Here is a 26,240-nt window from a genome sequence, read left to right on the forward strand (position 1 = left end):
CTAGGGACTTCAGCTGTCTCGAGGGAGAACCCAAAGGAGTGAGCAGCAAGCACCCAGATGCTCAGAGACTCACTCCCAGGGCAGGTCTTCTTCAGTCCCCTACTGCTGCAGCTGTTCCCATTAGATTAGATTAGATTAGATTTTTATTTCTGATACTACTAAATCCTAGAATATCTGCATTTTAGTGCACGCCCACATAATATGAAACATATTAGCTCCTGGCATGCTACATCTCCAGCAATGATTTACATGTTCTGGGTCTATTTTATTCAATCTTAACTGGTGCCATATACCATTCCATTATTAACTTGTAAATATTTTCAGGAAAATTAATGCATATAGTAAAGCATGGAATATTATTCCAAATCCAGACCATTTATCTGCTAGGATCATCATCAACATGTCTTGTTCCCATTTAACTGATAATTGTTTCCTGAGGATTCTCAATCTGTTAATATTTTATATATTCTTTCCTTTAATCTGATTATTAGATGTAATTAATAACTCAAAACTTGTTGGGTCCCTTAGTGAACCATGAATCCTTCAAAATTTGTTAACTGTGTTCCTTACTTGAAGATACTGAAGAAAGGGTTGTTTAGAGTTGGTTTAACATGGTCAAAAGATTTCAGTATTTCTGCCATCATCATACTTTTTTCAGTTATTCCATTTTCCTCCCAGCAACTCATATTTCCTAATACACCCTTATTCTTACATTCACTGTTGTATTGCATAGATTTCCTTAGTAATTACATTACTATTTATTAATAAAAGATCTTCTTCATTGCAATACCAAAGAGTAAGTTTTATTGCAGTGGATAGCCCGTCTTCAATTTTGTATATTATAGAGTTAAACCAATCTTTTAAATCTCTCATTGTTGCTGCTTAATAGTATCATATGTATTTGTTGCTTTTTAATGCAAGAGTTTTTCTTCTGAACAGTTTCACCTTCAGGAACAAACCTAATACTGTATCTATAAGGCAAAACTGGCAGATGCTTCTCTTACATCCCTCCCAATATGAAGCCTGGTGGCGGTGATGATCATACCTGTTCTGGCCCGCTTGCCCTGGCTACCTATATGCTTCCGGGCCAGATTCAAAGTGTTGGTTTTAACCTATAAAGCCTTATACGCTGCGGGACCACAATACCTTTCGGAACGCCTCTCCCGATATGAACCTGCCCATACACTACGCTCAACATCGAAGGCCTTCCTCCGAGTTCCGACTCATAGAGAGGCTCGGAGGATGGTAACAAGAACTAGGGCCTTCTCAGTGGTGGCCCCCGAACTGTGGAATAGTCTCCCCGATGAGGTGCGCTTGGCGCCGACGTTACTATCCTTTCGGCGCCAAGTGAAAACCTTCCTATTTTATCAGGCATTTTAGCTTTTCTTAAACATGTTTTAATTGGTTTTAGATTGTGGATTTGCATTTATATTTTTTGTATTGTTCTGTGTGATTCTATTGTATTTATTGTAATGGTTGTACACCGCACAGAGAGCTATGCTAGTGGGGCGGTATAAGAATTCAATAAATAAATAATAAAAAAATATTTATTACCTGGCCTTCACCACAAAATCACAACAATGTATTTTTCACAACAATGTAAAATACATCATTAAAAACAGTTTAAAGCAAACTACAATCACAGTTAGAGTGGGTCCTAAAAACATATATCTGAAGGCCCAGGGTAAAGAGGGGTGTCTTCAGCATGCTACAAAAGGTGTATAATGAAGGTTCCTGAGAACGCCCTGTTCCTGGCCACCACCGTTCCAAGCTTCTGAGTGTGGAGGAACTACCAACAGGGCTCCCTTTGCTCATATTGACACCTGAGAGGGTCTGTTCTGACATCCAGCATGCCTAGGGTTTGTAGAAAAGGAAGTGCCTTCCTCATGCAGCCATGGCTTAAAACATTTTTAAGAGAAAGAAATTGTTGCTAATACAGGTAGCTTAGAATTGCACTTAGCTAATGTAAATGAGAATGGACTTTAGGTGCACTTCTACAATACTTAGGCTTAGCATGATCTTTAGGAAGGGATTGCAGAATTCTGCAACCCATTTGAATTCTGCAGGCAAATAAAGGAGGGCAGACTGAACAAATTATTTTTTATTTATTTATTTTTAAAACTTATATACCGCCCGACTAGCAATAGCTCTCTGGGCGGTGAACATAGATACAATAAAATACAATATAATACAAAAACATCAGTCTAGAATCAAATTTCACAATCTAAAAACAGCAAAGGCTAAAATCAAATTACAAACATTACAATCATTAACAAAAAATTAAAATGCCTCGGAGTAGAGAAAGGTTTTAACCTGGCGCCGAAAGGATGATAGTGTCGGCGCCAGGCGAACCTCCTCGGGGAGACTATTCCATAGTTCGGGGGCCACCACTGAGAAGGCCCTTGATCTTGTCACTGCCCTCCGGGCCTCCCTATGGGTCGGGACCCGGAGGAGGGCCTTCGTAGCAGACCGTAGTGTATGAGCCGGTTCATAGTGGGAGAGGCGTTCCGACAGATATCGAGGTCCCGCGCCGTATTACATAGATTCTGTTTGATTTATCAGTCACTGCCAATAGATGTGGTTAGAACTTTTGTTCCAGAACTAGGTGAGTAATGAAAATTTAGTAGAAAAGGGAGAGAAGCAAGGGTTTGGGGAGTGGGAGCCATAAGGAAAAGCAGGAAGCTCTTAAGTGGGAAGTCCTTGTAATGGCCATCTGCCAGGTCACCTCTGATCTTCAAGTATATAGTACATAGTGCCTGTTAAATTAAGATCAGCACTTTAACAATACCTGGAAACAGCTTTTTTAAAAAATGAAAGAATCCTCTGTCTTTAGTGAGTGATGCATTAGAAGCCTATTGCTCTAATTTTCCATAAATAACCAAGAGATAAACCAATATCCCTGCCTTTTTGGATGTTGTAATTTAAATTTGAAGACCAACAAAGCTCAATAAGATGCTGAGCAGCAACGATGCAGCAATAAGGGCAGGATAGTTTTCCATACGTATACCAAGGTATTTGCAAGCTTCATTGATGTTATGTGCAGAGACCTGATTGCAGTTTGAGTGTATAGCTCTCTTCTCATTTACCTCAAAATATGTAGACTATCTAGCAGAGGAGCAAGAGTGCTGTCCTCCACCTTAGGTGCTCAGGCACCCTGTCCTGCCTTTGGTCACATCTGGGACATAATGTGTAGCTAGGGTCTACACACCCAACCTGCATGGTCTTTAACTCCTGATTTGATTAGTTCAAGGATCATACACCTTAGACCTGTGGAATGCATGAAATCCTTAATTTGTTTAAATTGTGTTTTGCTTACTTATCAACAAATCAGAGAATTTTCATGTTGTGGGATGAGGTGACACACAAATGCTATAAATAAAATTATTACTATGTAGAGCAGCAAAGCCTATATCTTGTGTTCTGCTTAAAGTATGGCAGCAGTTTTTTCTTCAGTTGTGTTTAATTTTATGTCTTCCCAGGTCCAAGTCTCGTGACACCAAGGTGCTAATAGAAGACACAGATGATGAAGCAAACACATGAAATCTCCGTAGAGCCAAGTTCCACCTCCCGTGGGTTCTCTTTTACTACCTTCTCACCCTACCCCACCACCACCACTATGAAGCCAACTTCTGGTATATTTCCAGCTGAAAACAGGAGAAAAATCTGAACACACTTTCTGAGCTCTTCCGGACTGGATCCTATGGACTCCAACAAGCTCACTGTGTTTTCTTTTCCTTTCTTCTGGTTTTAATTTGATTTCTTGTTTTTAAAATAAAAATGTAACTTCATTTTGCCATTCAGAGGGACACTTAAGGAAAGAACTGTCTTAAAGATTGTTTACAATCTCTACAAGGACATATAATTTGGATGAAGAAGCATCATCAGGACTCCCTAATGGGACTCTACTGAGAATTCACTCAGTCTCTGCTCGGTCCAGTTTTGACTGGTTGAAACTGGACCTGCATTTTTAACTCTGGCTCGCGCTCTGGTTTTTGGTGTTTTCCTTCATATCCAGCGCCAAGGCACTGGCCGCACTTGCCGGGAAAGTGCACTTAGAGCAGTACCTTCATTCATGAAGCTACTTTTTAATTTGATGTAACTTTCTTATAATTTTTGGGAAATATGATATATTTGTTGCACATAGTTTTCACATTATTTATGATAGTTAACAACTATATGAGAATGGTTTTGAGTCCTGTGCAATGAAGGTGATAGCTCTCTAAAAAAAAAGTGGTGGGGGAAGGGGATATAGATCCTGAATCTCTCTTGCTGCGAGATTAAGCCCTTTAAAATACCTCTTTGATGAGAGAACTTGCACCCGTTTGACCTGGCCTTTTCTTTTCTTCCATTTGATTTATTTTAAACCAAAGTTTCTCTTGTAGCTTTTACTTGCTGCTGCTGGTCCCTCAGAAACCTGGGCGCCTTTCTTAGCCAGATCATCCTTTTCTCTCATTGGTTTTTTTAATGTGGCTGTGCAGAAATAGTACAAATGATCTTTGGATTTCTGGTGGGGAAAGGTTAGTTAGAGCTAATCCTGCACAGTTCTTCAGATACCCATGCAAAAACAGCCTTAGTTAGTAGGTTAAGAATGGTTTTTGTTTTAATGAGCTGAGTCTTTAGGGGATCATCTATCCCAATTTTAAACAGGGAGCTCCTGCACTGTTCCATTCACTTCAGCTAAATAATAGATAAAAACTTGTGATTAAGTGAAGAAATGGTCTGCCTTGTTGGGGATATAGGATGATGCATTCATCAGCCCATAGGGAGGTTAGGCAGACACTCAAGAGCTTGTCACTTAGGTAAATTGGAGACTATGTCTTTTCCAAAGACTGGGAAAATTGATACTGCGATAGAAAGGGCTTTTTAATGCTTTTGGAAAATATTTTTTTTTAATTGCCATACTTTGACAAAGACTCTTCTGACAATCACTGACCAAGAACATCCTCAGGTTAGCTTTTTTTAATAACCTATCTACCCCAAACCTAACTGTCCAGCTTAGCGCTAGGCCTGACTTCTACAAGTTTTATGAATGGCACCTGCTAATTGGACTTAGGGTAGATGGCCATACAGCTGAGCAAATTCTTTAGCAAAAGTTTCCACCTTGATTTTGTTTATTTTAAATCTGTGTTGGCCTCCAGAGCCCATAGGATAGAGCAGCATGAATGTCTAGGATGACCATATCCACCCCTTGTAGTTGCAAGCCTTGTTGTGTATGCCACGCATTTGTGCTTAATGTTAGCAAATGAAATCTTATTTGTGCTGTTACACAGTGTGTGTGTGTCACACCATATTGTGGAGAAGCTCCTTCAAGTTCCCTTAACTCTTGTCTCTATTCCAAGACTTCACAGCAAGGACTGTGTTGTCTTTTTTTAGCCTTTTCAGGTGGTAACTTCTTGTTAGTTACTTTCTCCCACGGAGTCCTCTTGGGTCTGCAAATCAGAGGCACATTTTTAAGCAAAGAGGATTCCTCCTTAACCTTTCTCCCTTTTTCTTAGTTCATAATTGTGTCCCTACTCACCTATTTATTGCCCACCTATCTTGTCAAGCCATTCAGAAGACTTATTTTGTAGGGCACCTGGCTTTTAAAAAATAGTATTAATAATGTGTCTGTAGCCCAGAAATATTTTACTCTTCAATGGAGCAAAACAATTTAGAACAAAACAGTAACTACAAATCAAGCCCCTTGGCAGTGAACCTTTGAATCACAGTCACTTGTATTGTGCTTTAGCCTATCAAAATAATTGCAGGGGAAAACTACACTAAACCACAGATTTTAATGTTATGGCCAGGGCTAGACATGTGGATGTTGGAAGAGAACTTGGAATTGTTCAGTGAGAGAGCTGCCCACTTTGTATTCTAACACCAAGCTGCCCCAACAGGAAAGAATTTGAACAACAGACTGATATAAAATCCTACATATCCTTCTGGGGTCCAGGAACTCCAATAAAACTCAGATATTTCAAGGGTTTTTGCTTTGTTTTCTGTTTTTATATTCCAAGGGGTAGTTCTGTTTTGTTTTTTACTCATGAAAATAATAGATTTTATAAGCAGCATTCTGGTTGGTAACTGGTAATTACCAGTTGACTGAGAATAATGGGAACTAATTGTAAAACTAAGTAAGATGAATTGTGTGAAAGATCAACCTACCTATGGGATACCAGCCTGAACAAATTATGTGTCACCTATAACTTCTTCCAGCCAGAGCAATGCAGTGTTGGAAATACTTATTAAACGTGCATAGAAGGAACTTGGCAAAGGAACAAGGATTGAGTAGGAGGAGCAGCCCAGCACTGGAAACATCTCAACAGCCAATGAACTTGGGTAGCATAAAGGGAAAGGCTACAGCTAGAGACAGCTGATAGTTATAAACAATTGGAAAATGGTGTCTGAGAAGCATCATTCACCTTTGGAGCATGGACAACATTTTCTGGGTTCTGTCACAGTGTCATACAACAGGTTTTTAAGGTTTTGGAAGTGTTAAAAACTAAAAGCCCTGCTTACTGGAGGGGATAATAGGATGGGTGTACATGCCACAGGCAACAATGCTTCTTTCATGTCACCATCAATACACTGAAGACAAAAACTATTGTCACCTGCTTAATACATCCAGTTCAGTTGGAAATGGTGACTGCACAGCTGGGTTCAGATCATATGTCTAGGGAATTCTACCTGATTTTATGGGCTGCCCTTTTTAATTATTCTGATACAGAGGAGTAGTCTTCACTTTCCAATATTAAGTGTTCAAACAAACAAAAAAGCCAAGATTACTGTTAAAAGTTTGGAGTGGCAGATGTCACCAGGAAGTTCCCACAGTCTTTGGACTGAAACTGCCTCTAGTGATTTAGCTGCTGTACAGCCTTGGTGTATTCCATTCCAATATGGATGTTAAAAAGAATGCGTGTTTCAGTATTGAGTAGTAACTCGTATTTCTGAATGTAACATGAACTAGGGACTTGTGGGTCTTACCAGTATTTTGATGCACCTGCTCCAGATTTCATGTGAAGCACGCTGGACTTGCTGCGGATAAGATCCTTGACTTCCTGCTTCAGATGCATTGAAATAAGTCACTCATGTTTCTAGGACGGCTTTTAAAAATGCATCTTCTCAAAATTTCTTCTATAGCATTCTTACAGTGGTTGGTCAGTGCAGAATAGGAGTCACTTTTCATTAACACCATTGAACCAGAAAGGGTTCCCTGGATCCCTCCTATAAAAAGGAACAATTAGTTCAAACTGAAAGATGGAATATTGGGACAGCCAGGACACTGCTCCCATCTTCCTGAAGTTAAAGCTATGGAAAAGGCTGGCCGTCTTTTGCTGGAGATGTGCAGTAGTTTTTGTAGAAATGAACATGAGGGAATATTGTTTCTGGTGTATTTATTCATCCCACTTCCACCTCTGATAAACAGACAAAACCTGTTACGGCTGAGGTAATATCTGTGAGACTGCCTCTGAAATCACTTTCAACTATCTTAGAAACTATTGCCTGTCTCCAGCCTTTGCTTCAGCAGCCTGTAAGCTTAGACTTGCTTCCCCTTTCCAACTTAGAGCTGTGTTGGAGAAAGTTTAATATTCTATGTGGCTTAAAAGAAAGCAATTTGTCTTCCCTCTACCACAGACATTACAGAAGCATCTTGTGTGACAATGCATAGAAACACTTTGCTGCTTTAGCTTTCCTTTTTTAAAAGGAGTTCCCCCTTTCTTGAAAGGAGGAAAAGTTTGTCTCAATTCAGAAGAGCACTGCTGCTTTCTATCAGTCCTCCATGATGGCTGCCAGGATATGGTAGTAGGAATCTCCCTGAATCTCTAGAATCAGGTTTCATTTCAAGCATACTGTAAATAAAGGTTTAAATAATATTTCAGACCTTGCTTGTTGCTATCCCGTTGAATCGGTTTTCCTGACTTTCAAGTAAATGACCTCTAGATTAGCAGCAGCTCTCAGCTGGGTGCTGCATTTTAAGCCTGTATTCAGGAGAAGTTCTGGATTGTAGGAATAGGACTGCCTTGCTGCAATCACTGTTATAAACTACCTATTGGTAGTTGGTCTGGACTTCCCTTTGACACAGATAGCAATCCCAAGTGGGGGATGGACCTCTTTCTTGTCTAGAATATCAGTTACCATCAAACTGTGTTCCTAGGAACACAGGTGGTTCTTGGGACACAAATTCCTCAATGGAAAAATAATACCAGGCACACTTCCTTGAAAGAGAATTCATCAACTATTATATATCTTTAATGTACCGCGTCTGGGAAATGTTAAATGTGTGCATATGGGGCAACAGTAGGCCCAATGGGTCTTGGCCAGCATCCTGTGTAAAATGTGTCTCCTAAAGCACATGTCCCAGAGCCAAATGCTGTATACAGGAGTTTCTCAGCAACAGGATTCAGTGAAGGGTAAAAAATTTGAAAAACACTGAACTACATCATCCCAAAGATACAAGTAATCCAGTTTTAACGTGCATTTTCCCTCCCATGGAAACATCAAGCAGAACCATACATTTTCAATGCCATAATTCAACTGAGCAGATAGATTTGTTCCAGATACATAACATTGCTACTCAGTGTGACAATCCCCTTCTCCCTCAGGAGTGTTGAAGAAAGCCAAAGTTTTCACACTGAGATTCATCGAAGGTATGGATTTAAATGCCTAGTTTTAGACCCTGCCAGGTGCCTGTGTCGTGAATCTGATTGCTGGGTGTACTCAATAGTGAGGGAGGGAGTCTATGACATAACTACCCCAGCTAGAATCCAAGGTAATTGAACCATTCTACTGTGACAGAAGAGACATCTTACATTTTCTGAGCACCAAACAGCAAGGATGGGAAACCTGTGGCTTTCCAGATGTTGCTGAACTACAACTCCCATGATCCTTGATCACTGGCCATGCTGGCTGAAGCTGATGGAAGATGGAGTCCAACAACACCTGGAGGGCCACAAGTCCTCATACCTGCTTTACAGGAACTGAGGTGGGTCAGGCAGCTACATCAGAGCCATTTGTCCTTTTCACCTGCAAGCATTTTATTAGCCATATGTGGGTTGTTCACTTTGTTCTGCCTTAAACAAGTATTGGTGCGTTTGGCTCAGCTGGCTATTGTTAAAACTCACCCCATCAATATGATGGGCCCAAAGAAGTGTCACATCCTGAGACAAGAGTGATGAACCTACTCCAGTAATGCTATAACAAAAAGCAACCAGGCTGCTAAAGGAATTTTGGCATTTTTAACTGCAGAATGTGTAATTGGATAATCCTCCCAAGTCTTGTCTGAGATACCACTTTTTTTTTTTGCACTACTGTGGGTAAAGGGAGCTGCAGGGTTGATAATTAGACTGAAAATTTAATCCCTCTTGTGTCCATACAGGCCAGTAGGTGGGCCGTTTGCCATTCGACACTATAAATCTCCAACGTGTTTAGCTTTTCGCTTCATACTGTAGATTCTTCTGATGGTGCTTGGAGGTGGCAATGATCTTGCCTTTTCACTCACACCTTTGCCCTGTTCTTCCTCATTCCCATTCCTTTCCACCCTTCCAGTGTGTTGGTCTAAATGATGATTATATACTATGAAGCCCTGAGCTGTAGGTGTCAAAAGTAACTATGAAATGTGATTTAGTCCTTTTGTGGGTGCTTTTCTCTTTACTTTCTTCCTTTCTCTATCTCCTTCTCCACTTGTTTTGGCTCAGTGGAAAAGGCGAGGACAAAGATTTGCTGCTTGATTGGACTCATGATGATGTTATCCGTGACTGCGCTATTAGCTGTTTTCTTCTCCCTTCTCTACCCCCCCATGGATATAAGACTAATGAAGTGTGGAATTAACTTTCTTGATAAGTAGGTTTAAAAATGCACAATGTGGTACTGTTTCATAGTTCCTAGGTGGTCGTACAAAAAGAGTTAATGTGCTTTGTGTTTTTAAAAGGAAAAAAGTGGTTGGTTTATTAATCTGTCTTTTTCATTATTACAAGCTTTGTTTTCCAATAACCTCTTGCCTGTTTTGTTGCTTTGCGATTTGTGTATGTGTCCCTCTTGCACAACTTTGTCCTGGAACATATAAACATTAATCACAGTGGCTCCAATCCACCTGGGAATAGATTATTCTAGAATGTCCTATGTACCTGGATAGGACTTACACAAGAACATAAAACATTTTCAAACATACATCTGTTAATTCAGAGGACCTTGCACATCATAAGTTTGCTTTCATGTATTTATACAATTAATAAATCTCTAAGCAGTTTACATAAAAACATTAAAAATACAACAATGACATTCAATAAACATTTCCTAAAAACTTGATAAAAACAGAACAAAACTTCATATCATCTAGGAAGTTGTCTCATTCTGAATCAGATCACTGGTCCATCTAGCTCAGTATTGTCTACACTGCCTGGCAGCAGCTCTGCAGTTTCAGACAGGGATCTCTCCCAGCCCTACTTGGAGATGGGAACTGAACCTGAGCAGATGCTCTTCCACAAAAGAATACTTTTCTGTGCCATGTTTTGTTAAACATAAAAAGCTGGTGACATTGGACTTTAGGGTTTGGACAACTAATGTTGTACTTGTGTTACATGAGCAACTCGGTGTTGGTGCTCTCCTGCAGCTCCGTCCCATGCCACTTCCATTATATATGCCATGATATTTGAATCTGGGACATCACATGTGAGACCAAAGCATGGTTACTTCCTTGTCAATATCCAGCAATACAATCTCCCAGGTTCAAATGTTACTACAGCAGTTGTAAGATTAGAACTGGGCTCACAAAGTTTGATGCTGATCACTGTTGGAGGCACTATGCCTCTGACTACTAGTTGCGAGGAATTACAAGCAGGAAAAGCACACTCAAGTCCTGATTGCAGGCTTCCCATAGGTAGCTGGGTACCCACTGTGATAATGGGAAGCTGTGCTAGATGGGCCTTTAGGATGATCCAGCAGTTATGCACTTATGCACTTATCATAATCTTTCTCTCCCCACACTGAGGGGAGAAAATGGCTTTGCAAGCATTGCTAGTTCTGGGCTCCATTCATACTTACTTTGTTGCTTATCTACAGCCTGTTCCCTATAATACTTACATATTATTGTAGGCAGGGTTTGCAATTCTTATTGGTAACTGGGCAGGAAATCAAATCTCTGTTTCACAAGTTAAGTGTATACCAGAGATTAAGTGTACACCTAACTATGTAAAATGGAAATGCAACAAACGGGTTCATACACACATCCAGCCAGGTATGCTTGTTATGGAATGGTTAATGTCTTTGGCTCCCTATTGTTTGGTTTTATTGTCATGCTGTTTTTGAAATAGCCCTTTGCATTAGGAGAGACAGTTCTGAGACCTGGATTAGAGTGTCATTCTCAAATGCAGCACACTCCTTTTAATCATGAGGAGGTTATCAGAATGCACAGTTTTCCCAGTGTTAATTGGACATTGGAGTGGAGGCAAACCAGGCAGTGTGGGAACATAAGGACTGAACAGTAATCCCATCTGTTGGATCCTAATTAAATTCCTTTGAGAAATCGTTAAATGCTGGTAGGGTAACTACTGCTTCCCCACTACCCACAGCTAATACACTGATGTGGAGGCTTAGATTAATATCAACACCAAGAATTATATTAATCTAAACATCCCTAAGTACATAGACCCCTCCCCCATCTGCACAACAGTTTGTACAGGGAGGGCTGATGGGACCAGAAGCATGATCAAAGCTGGCCATTACACATAGTGTGTATTAATACAACTGCAAAGGGGTGGCTGTTTCAAAGGAGAACTATTCAATCTTTGGAGATTATCTGTGTGATGTGACATTTCTTAGCAGTGTGTTGCCATGCCTCCTTGGTTCCATTTTAGCAAAACTGAGCACACCTGACCCATTTTATTTCTGGGACCAACCATGGTAAGGTTTTTGCTTTTGCTTCAATGGGAAGGGAGATAGTAATCTTCCTGTGGATAGAAGTTTAATTTCTCTCATTCTTAGTATTGGAGTGAGACTTGCATACCATCAGAAAGCCTAGCCCAGAATTTTGTTGCTTTTTGTTGGTGCACATCCCAGGGGTATTAAGAAAAAATGACTCCTGACACTTCTACACCCCTTCTGAGTCATTTGGGAAGCTCACAGTGAAGAAGATGAGGCATCAAAGGCCCTTGGAGTGTAATGGGATTTCCCTGCAACTCCACCTCCATCCCAGGAACCTTGTGGAAACAAAGTCTGATCTTCTATCTCATGCAACTGGCAGGATGGCACCACTACCACTTATAAGGGTGGGTTAGGTGTGCTAAGTCTGTAAAAGTGAGAGGGCAGCAGGTGGGGGAAGGAAGAATGTGAAGCCCCCCTGCCTACAAGGACTCTCCCTCCTTTTCCAGACTGCTGCAAAACGTGATACCATTGGACAAGTGAGCTCTTCGTCCTTTGACACACAGTCCCAAGCTCTCGCTCATTCTGCTGTGCCAAGCAAGGGAGAGGAGCAGTTCTACAAAACATCCCAGGCTGGCTTGTTGATAGTGTTGGTTTGGACCTAACAATTGGCAATAGTGTGCAAATCCTGCCCAGCTTCTATTTAAAAGGGGGGGGGACCCTGCAGGTGCAGCAAGAGTGATGTACACCAATTGTACATCAAACACGTCTTGTGGCTGAGCAATTACAAAAACTCATTTTTGTGTATGCCAGAGAACATACATGGTGTAGTGGTTAAGGTGTTGGACTACGACCTGGGGGACCAGGGTTCATATCCTCACACAGCCACTAAGCTCACTGGGTGACCTTGGGCCAGTCACTGTCTCTCAGCCTCAGAGGGAGGCAATGGTAAACCCCCTCTGAATACCACTTACCATGAAAACCTTGTTCGTAGGGTCGCCATAAGTTGGGATCGTCTTGAAGGCGGTCCATTTCCATTTTGTGTATGCTTAGTGAAGCATGATAGGTAGTGATTGGGAAGCATGGAGAAAGGGGAAGGATCTCTGCATTGACAAAATAGGCACTTGCAGACATGCAATGCACGCTGATGTGTATCATGGATGTAAAAATATAAAATTTGGAATGGAGTGATAAAATTGGATGAGAAGAAAAATAAATCTGGCAGACAGCTTCTATGCAAAAGTACCCATGTAGTGAATTGTCTTTTTCCATCAGTATGCTTCAGTGCTGCAAAAAAGTGATGGTACAAGTATTGCAAGACCAAATGCTTGCCTTATTTTTTATATATATAGGGAGGTTATCTATCTTATCGGTGCCAGATTTAAATTACAGAGCAACACAACTCCTCTGAAAATTGTTGTAATCTTCCCCATTAGACTCTCATACATGCCCTCTGACAAAAATAGCTTCTCTGCAAACTCCAGTAACAACAAATCAGTCCTTGGGTTTCTTCAGCCTGATGAGATTTGCAAAATGGGCTGAATACCGGAAATTGAAACATTCCATTCTGCTGCTACTGCAGTTAGTAAAAAAGAAAAGAAACCAGGCCTTGTTTCCAGCACAATCTACTGGGACTTTTCTGAAGGAGCTGCTGTTAGAGGAACATTTCAAGAAGACAAAGGTTTGATGGGCTACATCCAGTGTTACATTTCTGATGTGCTGAAGTCAACAGCCATCGATGGGGCAGAGGAAGATTTAAATAACTGCATAATCCTAGCGATTTCCTTTTTTGATCAGTATTATGAAACCAATCATGAATATGAAAAGCTACAGCTTAAAACCAGCAACTTGAGACAGATGCCCTGCAGCGATGGGTACAGCAGACAAAGCAACGAACCCAGCAAGCATGAAGAGTGAAGGTTTCCCTTTCATTTAGGGAGATTCTCCCTGCCCTTCCCTCTCCATTCCCCACTCCAGTCAATTTACCTCTGGTTGGATTTAACTGGAATGGCTCATGATTGATATTCAGGTAAGAATTGCTCCTTAAAGCCATCTATAACTATTTGGTTCTACCTAGCCCAAAGCTAAGGACAAGACTGAACATTGCTTATTGAACCCTCTGCTTTACATATGGAAAGACATGGAGAGGTTTTTTTAAAAAAAATTGGGGATGTATGCTGTGGCAAAGTTTTATAGGAAGATATTGTTCTATTGATCCCAGAATATAAGAAGTTAAAAATGTTATCGTTGGAGGTGCATTGTCAGGCACTTTCTGTACTGTGTTGCAATTCAAAATCTTACTCTTACATCACCACACACTGGTGAAACAAAGTTTTCCATGGGGAAATCCATTTTTTAAAAACTTACTTTGATAGTTTGCTGTGCCCTTGGTCATCTTACACTTAAAACAATTTTGCATTTTAAAACAAATCCCTCTGTAAACATCCAATGTATCCTTCCCACTAGAAAAGGCCATGGTAATCTGTAACTCTTTTGCAGGTGTATTAGAATAAAAAGAGAAAATGTGTGCTAAGAAATTTGAACTGTAAACAAGGTTTTCAGCATAAAATGACAACTGAGCATTATATGAATTCTGATTAACCTGCCCAATTTGACACCTGATGAAGACAACCACAGTGGTGTGCTGGTAAATGTTTAACAACCGGCTCTCTGGGGAAAAAATCCAAGCTGGATTTAGAAAGGGAAGAGGCACCAGAAATCATATTGCAAGCATATGCTGAATAATGGAATGGACCAAGGTATTTCAGAAGAAAATCACCCTGTGCTTTATAAATTACAGCAAAGTCTTTGATTGTGTAGATCACTAAAAACTACAGAATGGTTTTAAAAGAAATGGGGGTACCACAGTATCTGATTGTTCTGATGCACAACCTATACTCTGGACAAGAGGCTACTGTAAGGACAGAATATGGAGAAACCAATTGGTTCCCCATCAGAAAGGGTATGACACAGGGGTGTATTATCATCCTATTTGTTTAATCTATATGCAGAACACATCATATGGAAAGCGGGATTGGACCAAGATGAAGGAGGTGTGAAAACTGAGGGAGAAATATCAGTAATTTAAGATATGTAGATGATTCCATACTCTTAGCAGAAACCAGTAATGGTCTGAAACGAATGCTGATGAAAGTTAAAGAGGAAAGCACAAAAGCAGGACTACAGCTGAACATCAAAAAGACTAATGATAACAGAAGATTTATGTAACTTCAAAGTTGATAATGAGGACATTGAACTTGTCAAGGATTATCAATACCTTGGCACAGTCATTAACCAAAATGGAGACAATAGTCAAGAAATCAGAAGAAGGCTAGAACTGGGGAGGGCAGTTATGAGAGAACTAGAAAAGTTCCTCAAATGCAAAGATGTATCACTGAACACTAAAGTCAGGATCATTCAGACCATGGTATTCCCAATCTCTATGTGTGGATGTGAAAGTTGGACAGTGAAAAAAGAAGATAAGAGAAAAATCAACTCATTTGAAATGTGGTGTTGGAGGAGAGCTTTGCGCATACCACGGACTGCAAAAAAGACAAATAATTGGGTGTTAGAACAAATTAAACCAGAACTGTCGCTAGAAGCTAAAATGATGCAACTGAGGTTATCATACTTTGGACACATCATGAGAAGACATGATTCACTAGAAAAGACAATAATGCTGGGAAAAACAGAAGGGAGTAGAAAAAGAGGAAGGCCAAACAAGAGATGGATTGATTCCATAAAGGAAGCCACAGACCTGAACTTACAAGATCTGAACAGGGTGGTTCATGACAGATGCTCTTGGAGGTCACTGATTCATAGGGCCACCATAAGTCGTAGTCGACTTGAAGGGACATAAATTTCTGAACTCTCATACCAAACGGTGGTTGCCTTAGAACCACTCTGCAGTCTTCCTCAATGTTTTTTAGCCATACAAGGAGCCTAAAATTAGAGCATTACATTAGAAAATTGACCATGATGTAAATCACTCAAAACTAAAAGAGAGAGCAAAAAAGAAAAGAAATAAATGATTGCAAGATAACAACAAATTAAATATGCCCTTTCTTTTTAATCATTGACATTAGGCAAGTGCCTTCGTTATATTCTTTTCGGCACCTGCTTAAAACTTTTTTGTTTAGGCAAGCCTATCCAGATGCATAGATGCTGATGTTTCTGTTTGTTTTGTCTGTTGCTGTTTTTAATTCATTTAAAAATGTTTTTAAGTGTTTTTAACTGTTTTATTGATAATTTTAATGTGTTTTGTAAAACTCTTAGAGGTTTCTTACAATCCAGCAGTATATAATTTTTTTATTAATAAATAAATATATTCATCAGGATGGAAGTTTTCAATAACTATCAAGGTTTAATTACACAGATATAAAATAACAGAACACAAAGAGAAATTTCTTAGTCTCAAAAATTAATTGAGGTATGCTTGACATATACGACCTGGAGACTTGATTTTTAAAACAGAATAATAATTCTGCCACTAGCATAGGATATTGGCATTTCTTCTTGTAGTTCTCCATTTCCCTTTCAACTCAGTCCAACAAGAGGAAATGCACATGCAAATGCATGCTACATGCACGTTTTCCATCAATCATAAAGTCCAATAATGAAGCAGTCAGGCTATGGTTGGTACCACTTATCGTCCATTTAGGGGGGGGAAGGGAAAGACTAAATCTAGACTTCCATTATGTCCTCTTCTCTGAACTGATGATCAACACTATTTAACATAATAGCTTGTATCCAATGTATTTAGTCATGGTCCCATCAGCGCAAAGATTTTTGCTTGAGCGATAGGATAGGACGTCCCCCCTCTCCTTCCCCCATGCATTCTTTTAAATTTGTTGTCGGGGTTTCCCCAACCCTCCAGAACAGATTTGAGAAAGGGGGATATGCAGAGGGTTGAGGCGGGAGTCTTGTTGTGCAATTGGAAATCCCTGCATTAACAAGATGTGTTAACTGAATACCACCCAATATGATGGCTTCTGAAATGGGCTTCTAAGCCAAGGGAAACACACCCATTTCATCCTATTAGTACCGGAATCATTTTTCTTGTACTGTTTCTAGGGAAGGGGTAGCCAATACGGTGCCCTCCAGGTGGTGTAGACTACATCTCCCATAGTCCCTGACAATTGGCCGTGCTGGTTGGGGCTCATGGGAGTTTTAGTACAAAACAATGAAAAGGCACGGTGTTGGCTAGCCCTGTTGACAGACCCTAGGAGGACTGTCAAAATTACTATTTTCAAACAATTTCCAGTGTCAATTAAATAGTTAGAAACCAGATCCATTAGTTCTAGAAACCTGCCCTTTTTTAAAAAAAAAAAACTAACTCTCAGATTATCAAGATTGCTTTAACAGCAGCTAGATTTTGCTCTCTGGTTCTGGCAATATTCCACAATCCCAGCACAATTGCAAACCATGCACATTTCCATTGCATGATTGGCCCAGAATGGTTAAAAAAAGAGTCCTGTATAGCACAACATGACAAGGTACATGAAAAGAATTGCTGCCATCTCAAAATGAGTAATGCTAATCACTATAATTATATTTCTTAAAACTACACAGAGCTGTGTCATTTGTAGCCCTGTCACAAAAAAGGCAGAAAACAAATTTGGTGTTGGGGTAGGTCAGCAGTAATTACAGGAATTGCTTGTTTCATTATTTCCCAGTTTTCTTGTGCTGTTGACAGAAACAGAGCAGGGGGCGGGGCAGACAGGGAGACACAAGAGCAGGGGGGGCAGTAGGGCAAGTGCAAAGTTCACCCCTGCAAGCCGGAAAGGGTAACACACACTCACATCATCGTCACTCACCTCCACAGCTCTTCCATTCTGCAGCTGCCTTCTCCTCTGGCTTTCTTCCTCCACCGTAGTAGCATTTTTTCCCTCTTTCCCCACTTCCTTCCTCATGCCTCTGTACGAGGGAAGAGCGACGCTGCCCAGAAGCAGAGCTTGGGAAAGTTACTTTTTTGAACTACAACTCTGGATTGGGCTGATGGGAGTTGCAGTTCAAACAAGTAACTTTTCCAAGCTCTGCCCAGAAGCCCATGCTTCTGGCACATGTCTTTCGTCCACCAATCAGAGGAGCAGAAGACTTCCCCTGCTCCCTCTGTTAACAACCTGCTCGCAAAATTCTCGAAACTTTAACAATCAGCTCTTGCGAGCCCGTACGAGCCGGCTCCAGCACACCACTGGTTAACCCTCATAGCAAGGAAGTCTTAACCAGGAACACTAAAGATGGCAGACCACATTATTTATTTATTTATTACATTTATATACCGCCCCATAGCCAAAGCTCTCTGGGTGGTTTACAGCTATTAAAAACACTGAAAACAAATATACAAATTTTAAAACACAAAATAATAATTTTTTTTAAATTAAAAACAATTTAAGAACACATGCTAAAATGCCTGGGAGAAGAGGAGTCTTGACCTGGTGCCAAAAAGATAACAGTGTTGGCGCCAAGCGCACCTCATGAAAAAAAATAATTCCATAATTTGGGGGCCACCACTGAGAAGGCCCTCTCCCTGCACTTATAAATTTTAGATCCATGTTTACTAATATTTGGGTGATTCTCCATAGCTGTTATATACTAATGTGGGGTTAGTCAATGTGGTATCCTCTGTTGCACTACAACTCCCATCAACCCTGCCCAACAGGAAGTTGTAGTCATAAGCTACCCCTTTTATTTGGTTTAAAAACTGGTATAGTGCAGTGGCTAAGAAGCCTAGTTATAAATCAGGCACGCATTGGTTTGAATCTTGTCCCTACTATAATCTGTCTAGATGGCTAACCCACTTTTTCTGTGAAGCCACAACCTCCTAGTTTCCATGCCCCAACATGTAACTAAGCCTTTGTACATGCAACTGAAACAGCCATATATAGTCTTTATATGTTTACACTTATCCTCCCCTTCCTCTATTTCCCTTCTATGCTGGACTTCAGATTGTAAGCTCCTTTGGGCAGGGAGCTATCCTCTTGTATTTTGTAAACACATTAATTATAAATAAATAACAGCCATTTTTTAAAAAAACGAATGACTTTATAGAAGGCTGTGATAGATTGGGGGCATGGGAGGAATGTTCCCTTTTTGCAAATATTTCCTGTGGGAAATCCTGATAGGTTGTCACTAAACACTGATCCAAACCTGAAAACCACTAGGCTGTCCAGCGATGGCTGTTTGGGCGGTTTTTAAACCCAGCATTGGAAATATTTTTTTTAAAGAAAGTTTATATGGGAAAAGGGGGAGGAGAGAGAAAAAGGAAAGCAACAAATCACACACATGGACACTTCTAGATGAAATACAAAAATGAACCTAAATCAGATAGATACATTTTACCTGGTTGAGTAGTCTTTGATTTCAGAACATGTACAGAGTTCTTACAAGAAAAATGTTTTGTGTGTAAGTCCTTACAGAGCTCATATTTAGTCACCTGAATGGGATGGTTCCAAGGAGACAAAGGAAATGAAGGGATGCCTTATATATTTATGGGAAGTCAAGTAAAACATCTTCCTTAAACAAAGGATAGGATGCATCAGTGACTAAAGAAACTCCATCTCTGATGTAAATGGTTCAAGCAGCCAATCGAAAATTTACTTAGAGGCTGATTACACCTTCTTAATGGTTCTGAACTTCATGTTAGCCTGTTGTAAGAAGAAGACAATATTAAACTGAGAAAGTGTGTATTGGAGACAACACCCGAGATAATGCTTTTTCAGCAGCAGTTTGAATCTCAGATGTTCTAGATGGTGCAGTTGGGTACATCAGAATATACGGCAGTCAACACGGTGACCTCCAGATGTTGTGTATTACAACTCCCATCATCACTGACCATTAGCCATGTAAGCTGAGACCGGTGAAAACTGCAATCCACAACACTGTAGGGGGCTGTTTATCAAATCTGCAGATGACACAATGCTGGGAGGAATAGCACAGAAGACAGAAATGCGATTCAAAACTGTATTAACAACCTGAAAAACTGAGCCAAAATCAACAAGAAGAAATTCAACAGAGATAAATGTAAAGCTGCAGTTAGGTACAAAAAGTTAAAAGCACATGTATAATAGGTGAGAGTGGAGAAAGAGGCCTATCTTGGCAGCAGCACATGTAAAAAGTAGGTGGGTGTCCTAGTTGATCCAGGAGTGCAGTGCAGATGCTATGTTTTGTTTCATTAACAGAAGCATAGTACCTGGATCCAGGGAAGTAATAATTAGGCTCTATTGCTCTGTTCTGTGGTGGTCAATCAAGCCACATCTGAAGTACTAAGCTTGTGAACCACATATTAAGAAGGACATTGATAAACTCAAAGCATATCTACAGGAGGTCAACCAGGAGGATAATGGGTTTGGAATGAATAAGGGGAGATATGATAGCAGTGTTAAAATATCTGAAAGACTGTCAAGCAGAAGATGGAGGAGACTTGCTCTCTGTTCCTTCAAAGAACTAGAACCAAGAGGTGTATATTTCAAGGACGCAGATTTCAACTAAACATTAGAAGAAACTTCCAAATAGTAAGAACTGTTCAACAGTGGAATGGACTGGGAGGTGGTAAACTCTCCTTTGCAGGAGGTGTTTAAGTAGAGATTGGATGGCCATCTGTCAGGGTACTGGAGTTGCATCCTGCATTGCAGATTCTGCACTGAGCCAGGGGGTTGGATTAGGGCAGCCTTTCCCAACTAGTGGGCCACCAGATGTTGTTGGACCACAACTCCCATCAGTTGCAGCCAGCATTGCCAATGGTCAGGAAAGATGGGAATTGTGGTCCAACAACACCTGGTGGCCCACTAGTTGGAAAAGGTTGGATTAGGGGGTCCCTTCCAAATGTGCTTAAGAATTTATTGTAATATACCTTGTAATATGCCTGCTGGTTTTGAAAACCAGGGAATTTTAACATGGATTTTGTGTATAAGCCCTAAATTCCACATGTACCAGAACGCAGAAGCATGGAAGATTGTCCTGGCAAGTAGCTTTCAGTTCTCTTTCCTTAGCAAGTGCTTTAAATGAAGGAGATGGAATACTCTTCATTCCACTGACTAATATCATCCACTTCGGTTGGTGGCCCAGCTATGCCCCTATCTGGACAGAGACAACCTCACTTCAGTTGTTCATGCTCTGGTAACCTCTAAATTAGATTACTGTAATGCGCTCTACGTGGGGCTGCCTTTGAAGACGGTTCGGAAACTGCAGCTCGTGCAAAATGCAGCGGCCAGATTATTAACAGGGACCAGGCGGTCCGAACATATAACACCGATTCTGGCCCACTTGCACTGGCTGCCTATAGGTTTCCGGGCTCGATTCAAGGTGCTGGTTTTAACCTATAAAGCCTTACACGGCATGGGACCACGATACCTGATGGAACACCTCTCCCAATATGAACCTACCCGTACACTACGTTCATCATTGAAGGCCCTCCTCCGGGTGCCTACTCAGAGGGAAGCTCGGAGGATGGCAACAAGAAAAAGAGCTTTCTCAGTGGTGGCCCCCGAATTGTGAAACGATCTCCCTGTTGAGGTACGCCTGGCGCCAACACTATTATCTTTTCGGCGCCAGGTTAAAACCTTCCTCTTCTCCCAGGCATTTTAACTCATTTGAACTCATTTGAACTTTTTAACATTTATATTTTAATATCTTAACTTTATTTTTTTTTTAACATTTAGTATGTTAGTATACTAGTATTTTAGTATTTGAGTGTGCTAAATTGTTTATATCGGGTTTTGTTGTATATTGATGTTCTGTTTGTTGTGAACCGCCCAGGGAGCTTCGGCTATGGGGCGGTATAGAAATATAATGAATAAATAAATAAATAAAATTGTAGAAGTACTGTAACTAGCAGTGTGTCTGCTTTTGGTGCTTGTTTGCAGACTGCAGCTGAGAGAGGGAAGCGATTTTGGAAAAGAGCTGTTAACTTTGCCAGAGTTGAAAGGCATGTAGTAACACTATTCCATCTTGTGCAGCTAAGTCCTGGTACCTGAGAGGCCAGTCAGATTCTTCAGGCTGTTTCTACAAAGCTCAGCCTGTAACATGGTTGGCAAGTTCTGCCTTTTACTCTGTTCTGATTCTTCTCCTGACCTTTCAGTTTCCCACAGGCCCTGCTACTGACCTGCTGCTTTTTGCTCAATCTCTCTCTCTCTCCTAGCTCTGGCTTTGCTAATGTAGTCTTTGGAACTTCCTTTTACCCCTTCTCTGATGGCCTTATGCTGCTATGTAAAACCATTTATTTTCCGGCAGGAATTTGGTGTGCCCAATGATTAATTTTAATCTCCTTGACTTGTTAATGGAAATATCTTATCTGCTGCCTCTTTTCTTTGCTGTTGCTGGCTTTTCAAATTTGTTTAACCTGATTGTAAGCTACCTTGAGCATTTCCTTTAATGGGAAGGTGGGATTTTTTAAAAAACATGATTTATTTTTTAAAAAATTTGGAGCATCTGGATTTTTTTCAAGTTTCTCCATTTTAAAGGCTTTTCAAAACTTTCACACACATGTCAAATGAAGATACCAAATATATTCCCCCCTAGAGAAAGAGATCAGAGAAGTGTACGTTTTCTTCAGTATGTTTTGGAAGAATGCTGTCTAAGAGTTTGGTTTATTTATTACATTTATATCCCACCTTTCTTGCCTCAGGAAGCCCAAGACAGCTTCCATGTGATTTGCAGGTGGTCTCCCACGCAGTGACCAGACCCACACCTGCTTAGGTTCGGCAAATTTGTGGCCTTATGTGCCTTCAGCCCATACCCTGGTTTTGTGAACTAGCCAAACGTTGTGTGCCACGTTACCTTAGAGCCCTGAACTTTTAGTCAAAGCACAACTTAGCGTCTATCAATACTTTTCTTCTGTTAAAATCCTCAAAGTCCCCTGGAGAGTTGCTTTTGCATCCCGCGTTGCTCTCCCAGATCTTGAAAGTGTTTTAAATTCTAGCGAACTCTACAAAAATGGAGACTAAACAGAGCATTCCTGAATGGCAGCCAGGCCTAGCTTCCCTTCTTCTCACTCTCCTGCTCTCTTTCTCCTCCACATACATCCCTTCCCTAAAATTTTCCCCCAGCCGGCTATGAGAGAGCGGGGCCCTGAAGTGTAAAGTTACGAACTGTACTGTTTCCCGCTAATCTGGGTATTTTCATCGCATTTGCTCATCAGCTACGTTAAGGCCTTGTCCCTCCCTCACCCGCCAGCCTCTCCCTCTATGGCTGCGCTGGTCCGTAGCCATAGCAACTGTACGGGTCCCTGTAGCCTCTGTAATGGCCTGTCCTTGTGGTTAGGGTGAGTGATTTCTGGTTGGATTCCCTGGTATGCAGCGCTCAGCAAGCATGAGGCCAGTCCCAGCTCCCAAGGCAAACGCTTTACTCTCCCACAGCTGGCTGGCTGGCTGGCTTGGGAAAGCGGAATCAGGCGGGCGAGCGGCGGTGGGGAAGGAGAGGTCACATTGCTGCTGAGAAGTTACTCAAACCCCACCAGAGGATTCTCTCTCCTCCTCCTCCTCTCTTTGTATCTAGCAATCTTTAAGGGGTGTGACGCTTGGAAAGCTACCGCAGGAAACTTTGCTTTCCCTAAAGACGGGCTGAGGCCTAGCTGGGCTCGCTTGGGCCGCCCCTCAGCTGAGTTCTTTACACAGCTGCAAACCCCATCTGAGGAGTGGAGCCTTTGCGCTTCCCGGCTTTTGTTTGCTGTTGATCTCCAGTGCACCTTCGTGCTCGCATTTCACAAGCGCGTATGGGGTGTGTGTTTAAAAATATGAACCATCTCCTCTGGGCCATAAAGAGGCAGAGGAAGCGTGTCTTCGTTTGAAGCATTAGTTTGAGCATTGCTGAGGAAAAGGTGATCAGGACTAAAGGAGGGAGCGGGGGATAAGCAGACATCGAGCTTTCTTAGCTGCTCCGTTCTTCAAGATCTCTTTGGCCTCTAAGAGATGGGATGACTGCAAGCTCAACCAGGATCCTTGGCTTCAGTTCCCGCAAACTTCCCCCCCCCCCTTGGATGGGTCTTTCCAGAACTGAGTTTTGGACTCAGGTGCTGATGGGACTGTACCTACCTCCCCTTTCCCTCACAGAAGTGAACTGCTGCTGATCTGAGAAGGCTTGGTGAGTATGTATCCATCAGTTTGTCTCTAGAATGAAGTAAACGTGATGCTCTTGTACTGACCCCCACGTCCCCAGTGGTTGCTTGTTGATTTACCTTTAAATACATGCACGTATAAAGGTTTCCTACTTTTTAGAATTGAGGCTGAGAGTTAGATGGAGAATGTGAGGTAGCAGCTGCCAGCTCAAGGATTGGGGATGATGGGGCGGGATGGTTCGGGCAAGGGAAATCACTGGGCCCCTTGACTTCCAAGAAGGTTGGTTTAAAACCAAGAATTCCTTCTCATCGCGCTGGCTTTCTATAGGGCTCTATGCAAAGGGAGAATGGTGGCACTGTTAGGGAGCTGCCCCTTTAGTCAATAACCACCTTGCCAGGCTCTGGAGCTGGCCCGAGAAGGCAGCTTCTTTCTCCTCCTGGGCAGAGTGGCAGCGCTGCTCGAAAGTGTGGACAGACTTTGGGCCCGCTCCCTATTTCAAAATGGACCAGCATAATTCCTGTAATCAGCCTCATTTTCAGACTGTCCTCCAACTTTATTGACTGTACTTCTGGGCACTCAACAAGGACCTCTGTAATTGTTCCTAATAAATGAGCAGGGTTATAGGGGTGAAGGCAATCCGTTAGATAAGCCAATCCCAAACCAATTCTGGCCTGAAATGCCAGCACCTTGAATTTTGCCTAGAAAAGCACTAGTAACTTAAAGTGCACATTTGGTACAATGTATTCAGACCTTGTGCCCACCCCCCACTAGTATTTGTGCGGCTGCATTTACACCAGTGGAAGTTTCAGAACAATATTTGATGGAAGCCCCACGGAGAGCACATTACAGTAGACGAATTTGACTGTTACTATTGAATTGGTAACTCTAGATAGGAATGAATCTATTGTGAACATTCATTTGTGGGCAGCTGTGCTTTACCTGTTCCACTGTGCCAGGGGCCTGCAGGATGGATCCAGCCTGCATGGCCTTTTGGATTCACTCACTAGCCTCTCCTCAGCCCCACTCATCCTTTAAAAAATGGCTTTTGTGCAAAGATCAGCATAAGATGATATGGTGTTGGATAAATACACCAATGGGCAACAAGTCCCCAAAAGGTTAACTATTATTATTATTTTCCATCATCACTCTCCTACATTTATGTGCCTTGAGCAGGCTCCCAAACTTTGTGGAATCTTCATTTTTGAGAAAGCTACACCTGTTGAATATCTGCTGCATACTTGTATTGCATTGCTTAAGTGTCCTTAGTGTCTTTGCAAAGGAGGAGGAAGATGGGGAGAAAACCAGAACTTGTTATTGCTGCCTACTGTTGACTACCCTGTTCTCCACCTGAGAAGTCCCCAGTGGGCACCATATGTTCAGAGGCACATGTTACCAAATTCTTCCAAGCTACACAGGAAGTGGATTGGACTGTGAAAGGCCAACCCAACTTGTGTTTGCATTTTGTCCAATTTGTAGGGCAGTACAATATCTCAGAGAGGAGTTCAGGTCTCCTGCTCCCCTGGTGCATTCACCATAGCTGTCCAGTTTCCCTGCTTTTTAAAGTTTGATAGAAATATCTGTGGGCTATAGGTACATTCTTAAACCTCAAGGTTTTTTGCCTATTAGTGAATAATATTACTCTAACCTCCTTACGTTTTTGTGCTGCCTTCCTCCCACCCACCCCTATCTTTTTTATTTGGAGAGGGCCCAAGAGGGAAGTGTGTAGGATGTGTGAGAGTGTGTGTATGCACTTTCACTATTGTATTCCAGCCTGAAAAAAATAGCATGGGCTCAAGTGCTCGTTTATCTTTGTGTTACTACCAGCATCTTCATTGTATAAAAACCAAACTGCATCTGCAAAATCATATTCTTTTACCCTTTCCTTCTTTTTCCTTTGATCCTTTTTGCTTGCCCGTCACTCCTTTGTTTGCTCATGCTTGTGCCATCTCTACCATCTGCTCAAGATTTCCTTAGTGAGATCTGCCAGACACTTTTTGAGATCCAATTTCTCAGTGGGAGAGATCTATCATGTCCTTAATTCTCCCACTGAAACCAATGGATCTTGGGCAAAATCTGACAAAATTATTTCATAGTAGTATGAGCAATCACAGCCTTCCTTGGGTATGCTCCTCTGCAAGAGCATGTAATCGTTTACAGCAGGCATGGGGAACCTTTGTCCCTCCAGATGTTGCTGAACTACAACTCCCGTCACCCCTGGCAAGCATATCCAATGGCCAGGGATGATGGGAGTTATAGTTCAGCAACATCTGGAAGAGCAAAGATTCCCCATATTTGGTTTACAGCCATTCTCATGTTGCTAACTAGAAACTGCTGCTGATTTTATGTGTA

General features: G+C 41.4%; 2 protein-coding genes across 5 annotated transcripts in view; both read left to right on the top strand.

The window, feature by feature from the left end:
* XPR1 (xenotropic and polytropic retrovirus receptor 1) overlaps positions 1-7,863 on the top strand; it is a 191,716-nt gene extending 183,853 nt beyond the window's left edge. Inside the window, exon 15 of the mRNA XM_061634258.1 lies at positions 3,480-7,863. Coding sequence (XP_061490242.1) covers positions 3,480-3,540 — 61 coding nt within the window. The 3' untranslated portion in view covers positions 3,541-7,863. The remainder of the gene's footprint in view (positions 1-3,479) is intronic.
* A 5,847-nt stretch (positions 7,864-13,710) lies between these two features.
* KIAA1614 (KIAA1614 ortholog) overlaps positions 13,711-26,240 on the top strand; it is an 84,212-nt gene continuing 71,682 nt past the window's right edge. Inside the window, exon 1 of one of the 4 annotated variants that reach the window (XM_061634261.1) lies at positions 13,711-13,867. The gene's annotated coding sequence lies outside the window, so the exon portion shown is untranslated. Of the gene's footprint in view, positions 13,868-23,038; positions 23,921-26,240 lie in introns of those variants that run through there. The other 3 variants (XM_061634262.1, XM_061634260.1, XM_061634259.1) reach the window with 3 other exon arrangements.

This window comes from Rhineura floridana, chromosome 6, assembly GCF_030035675.1.
Source record: "Rhineura floridana isolate rRhiFlo1 chromosome 6, rRhiFlo1.hap2, whole genome shotgun sequence".
Classification (NCBI taxonomy): Eukaryota; Metazoa; Chordata; class Lepidosauria; order Squamata; family Rhineuridae; genus Rhineura; species Rhineura floridana.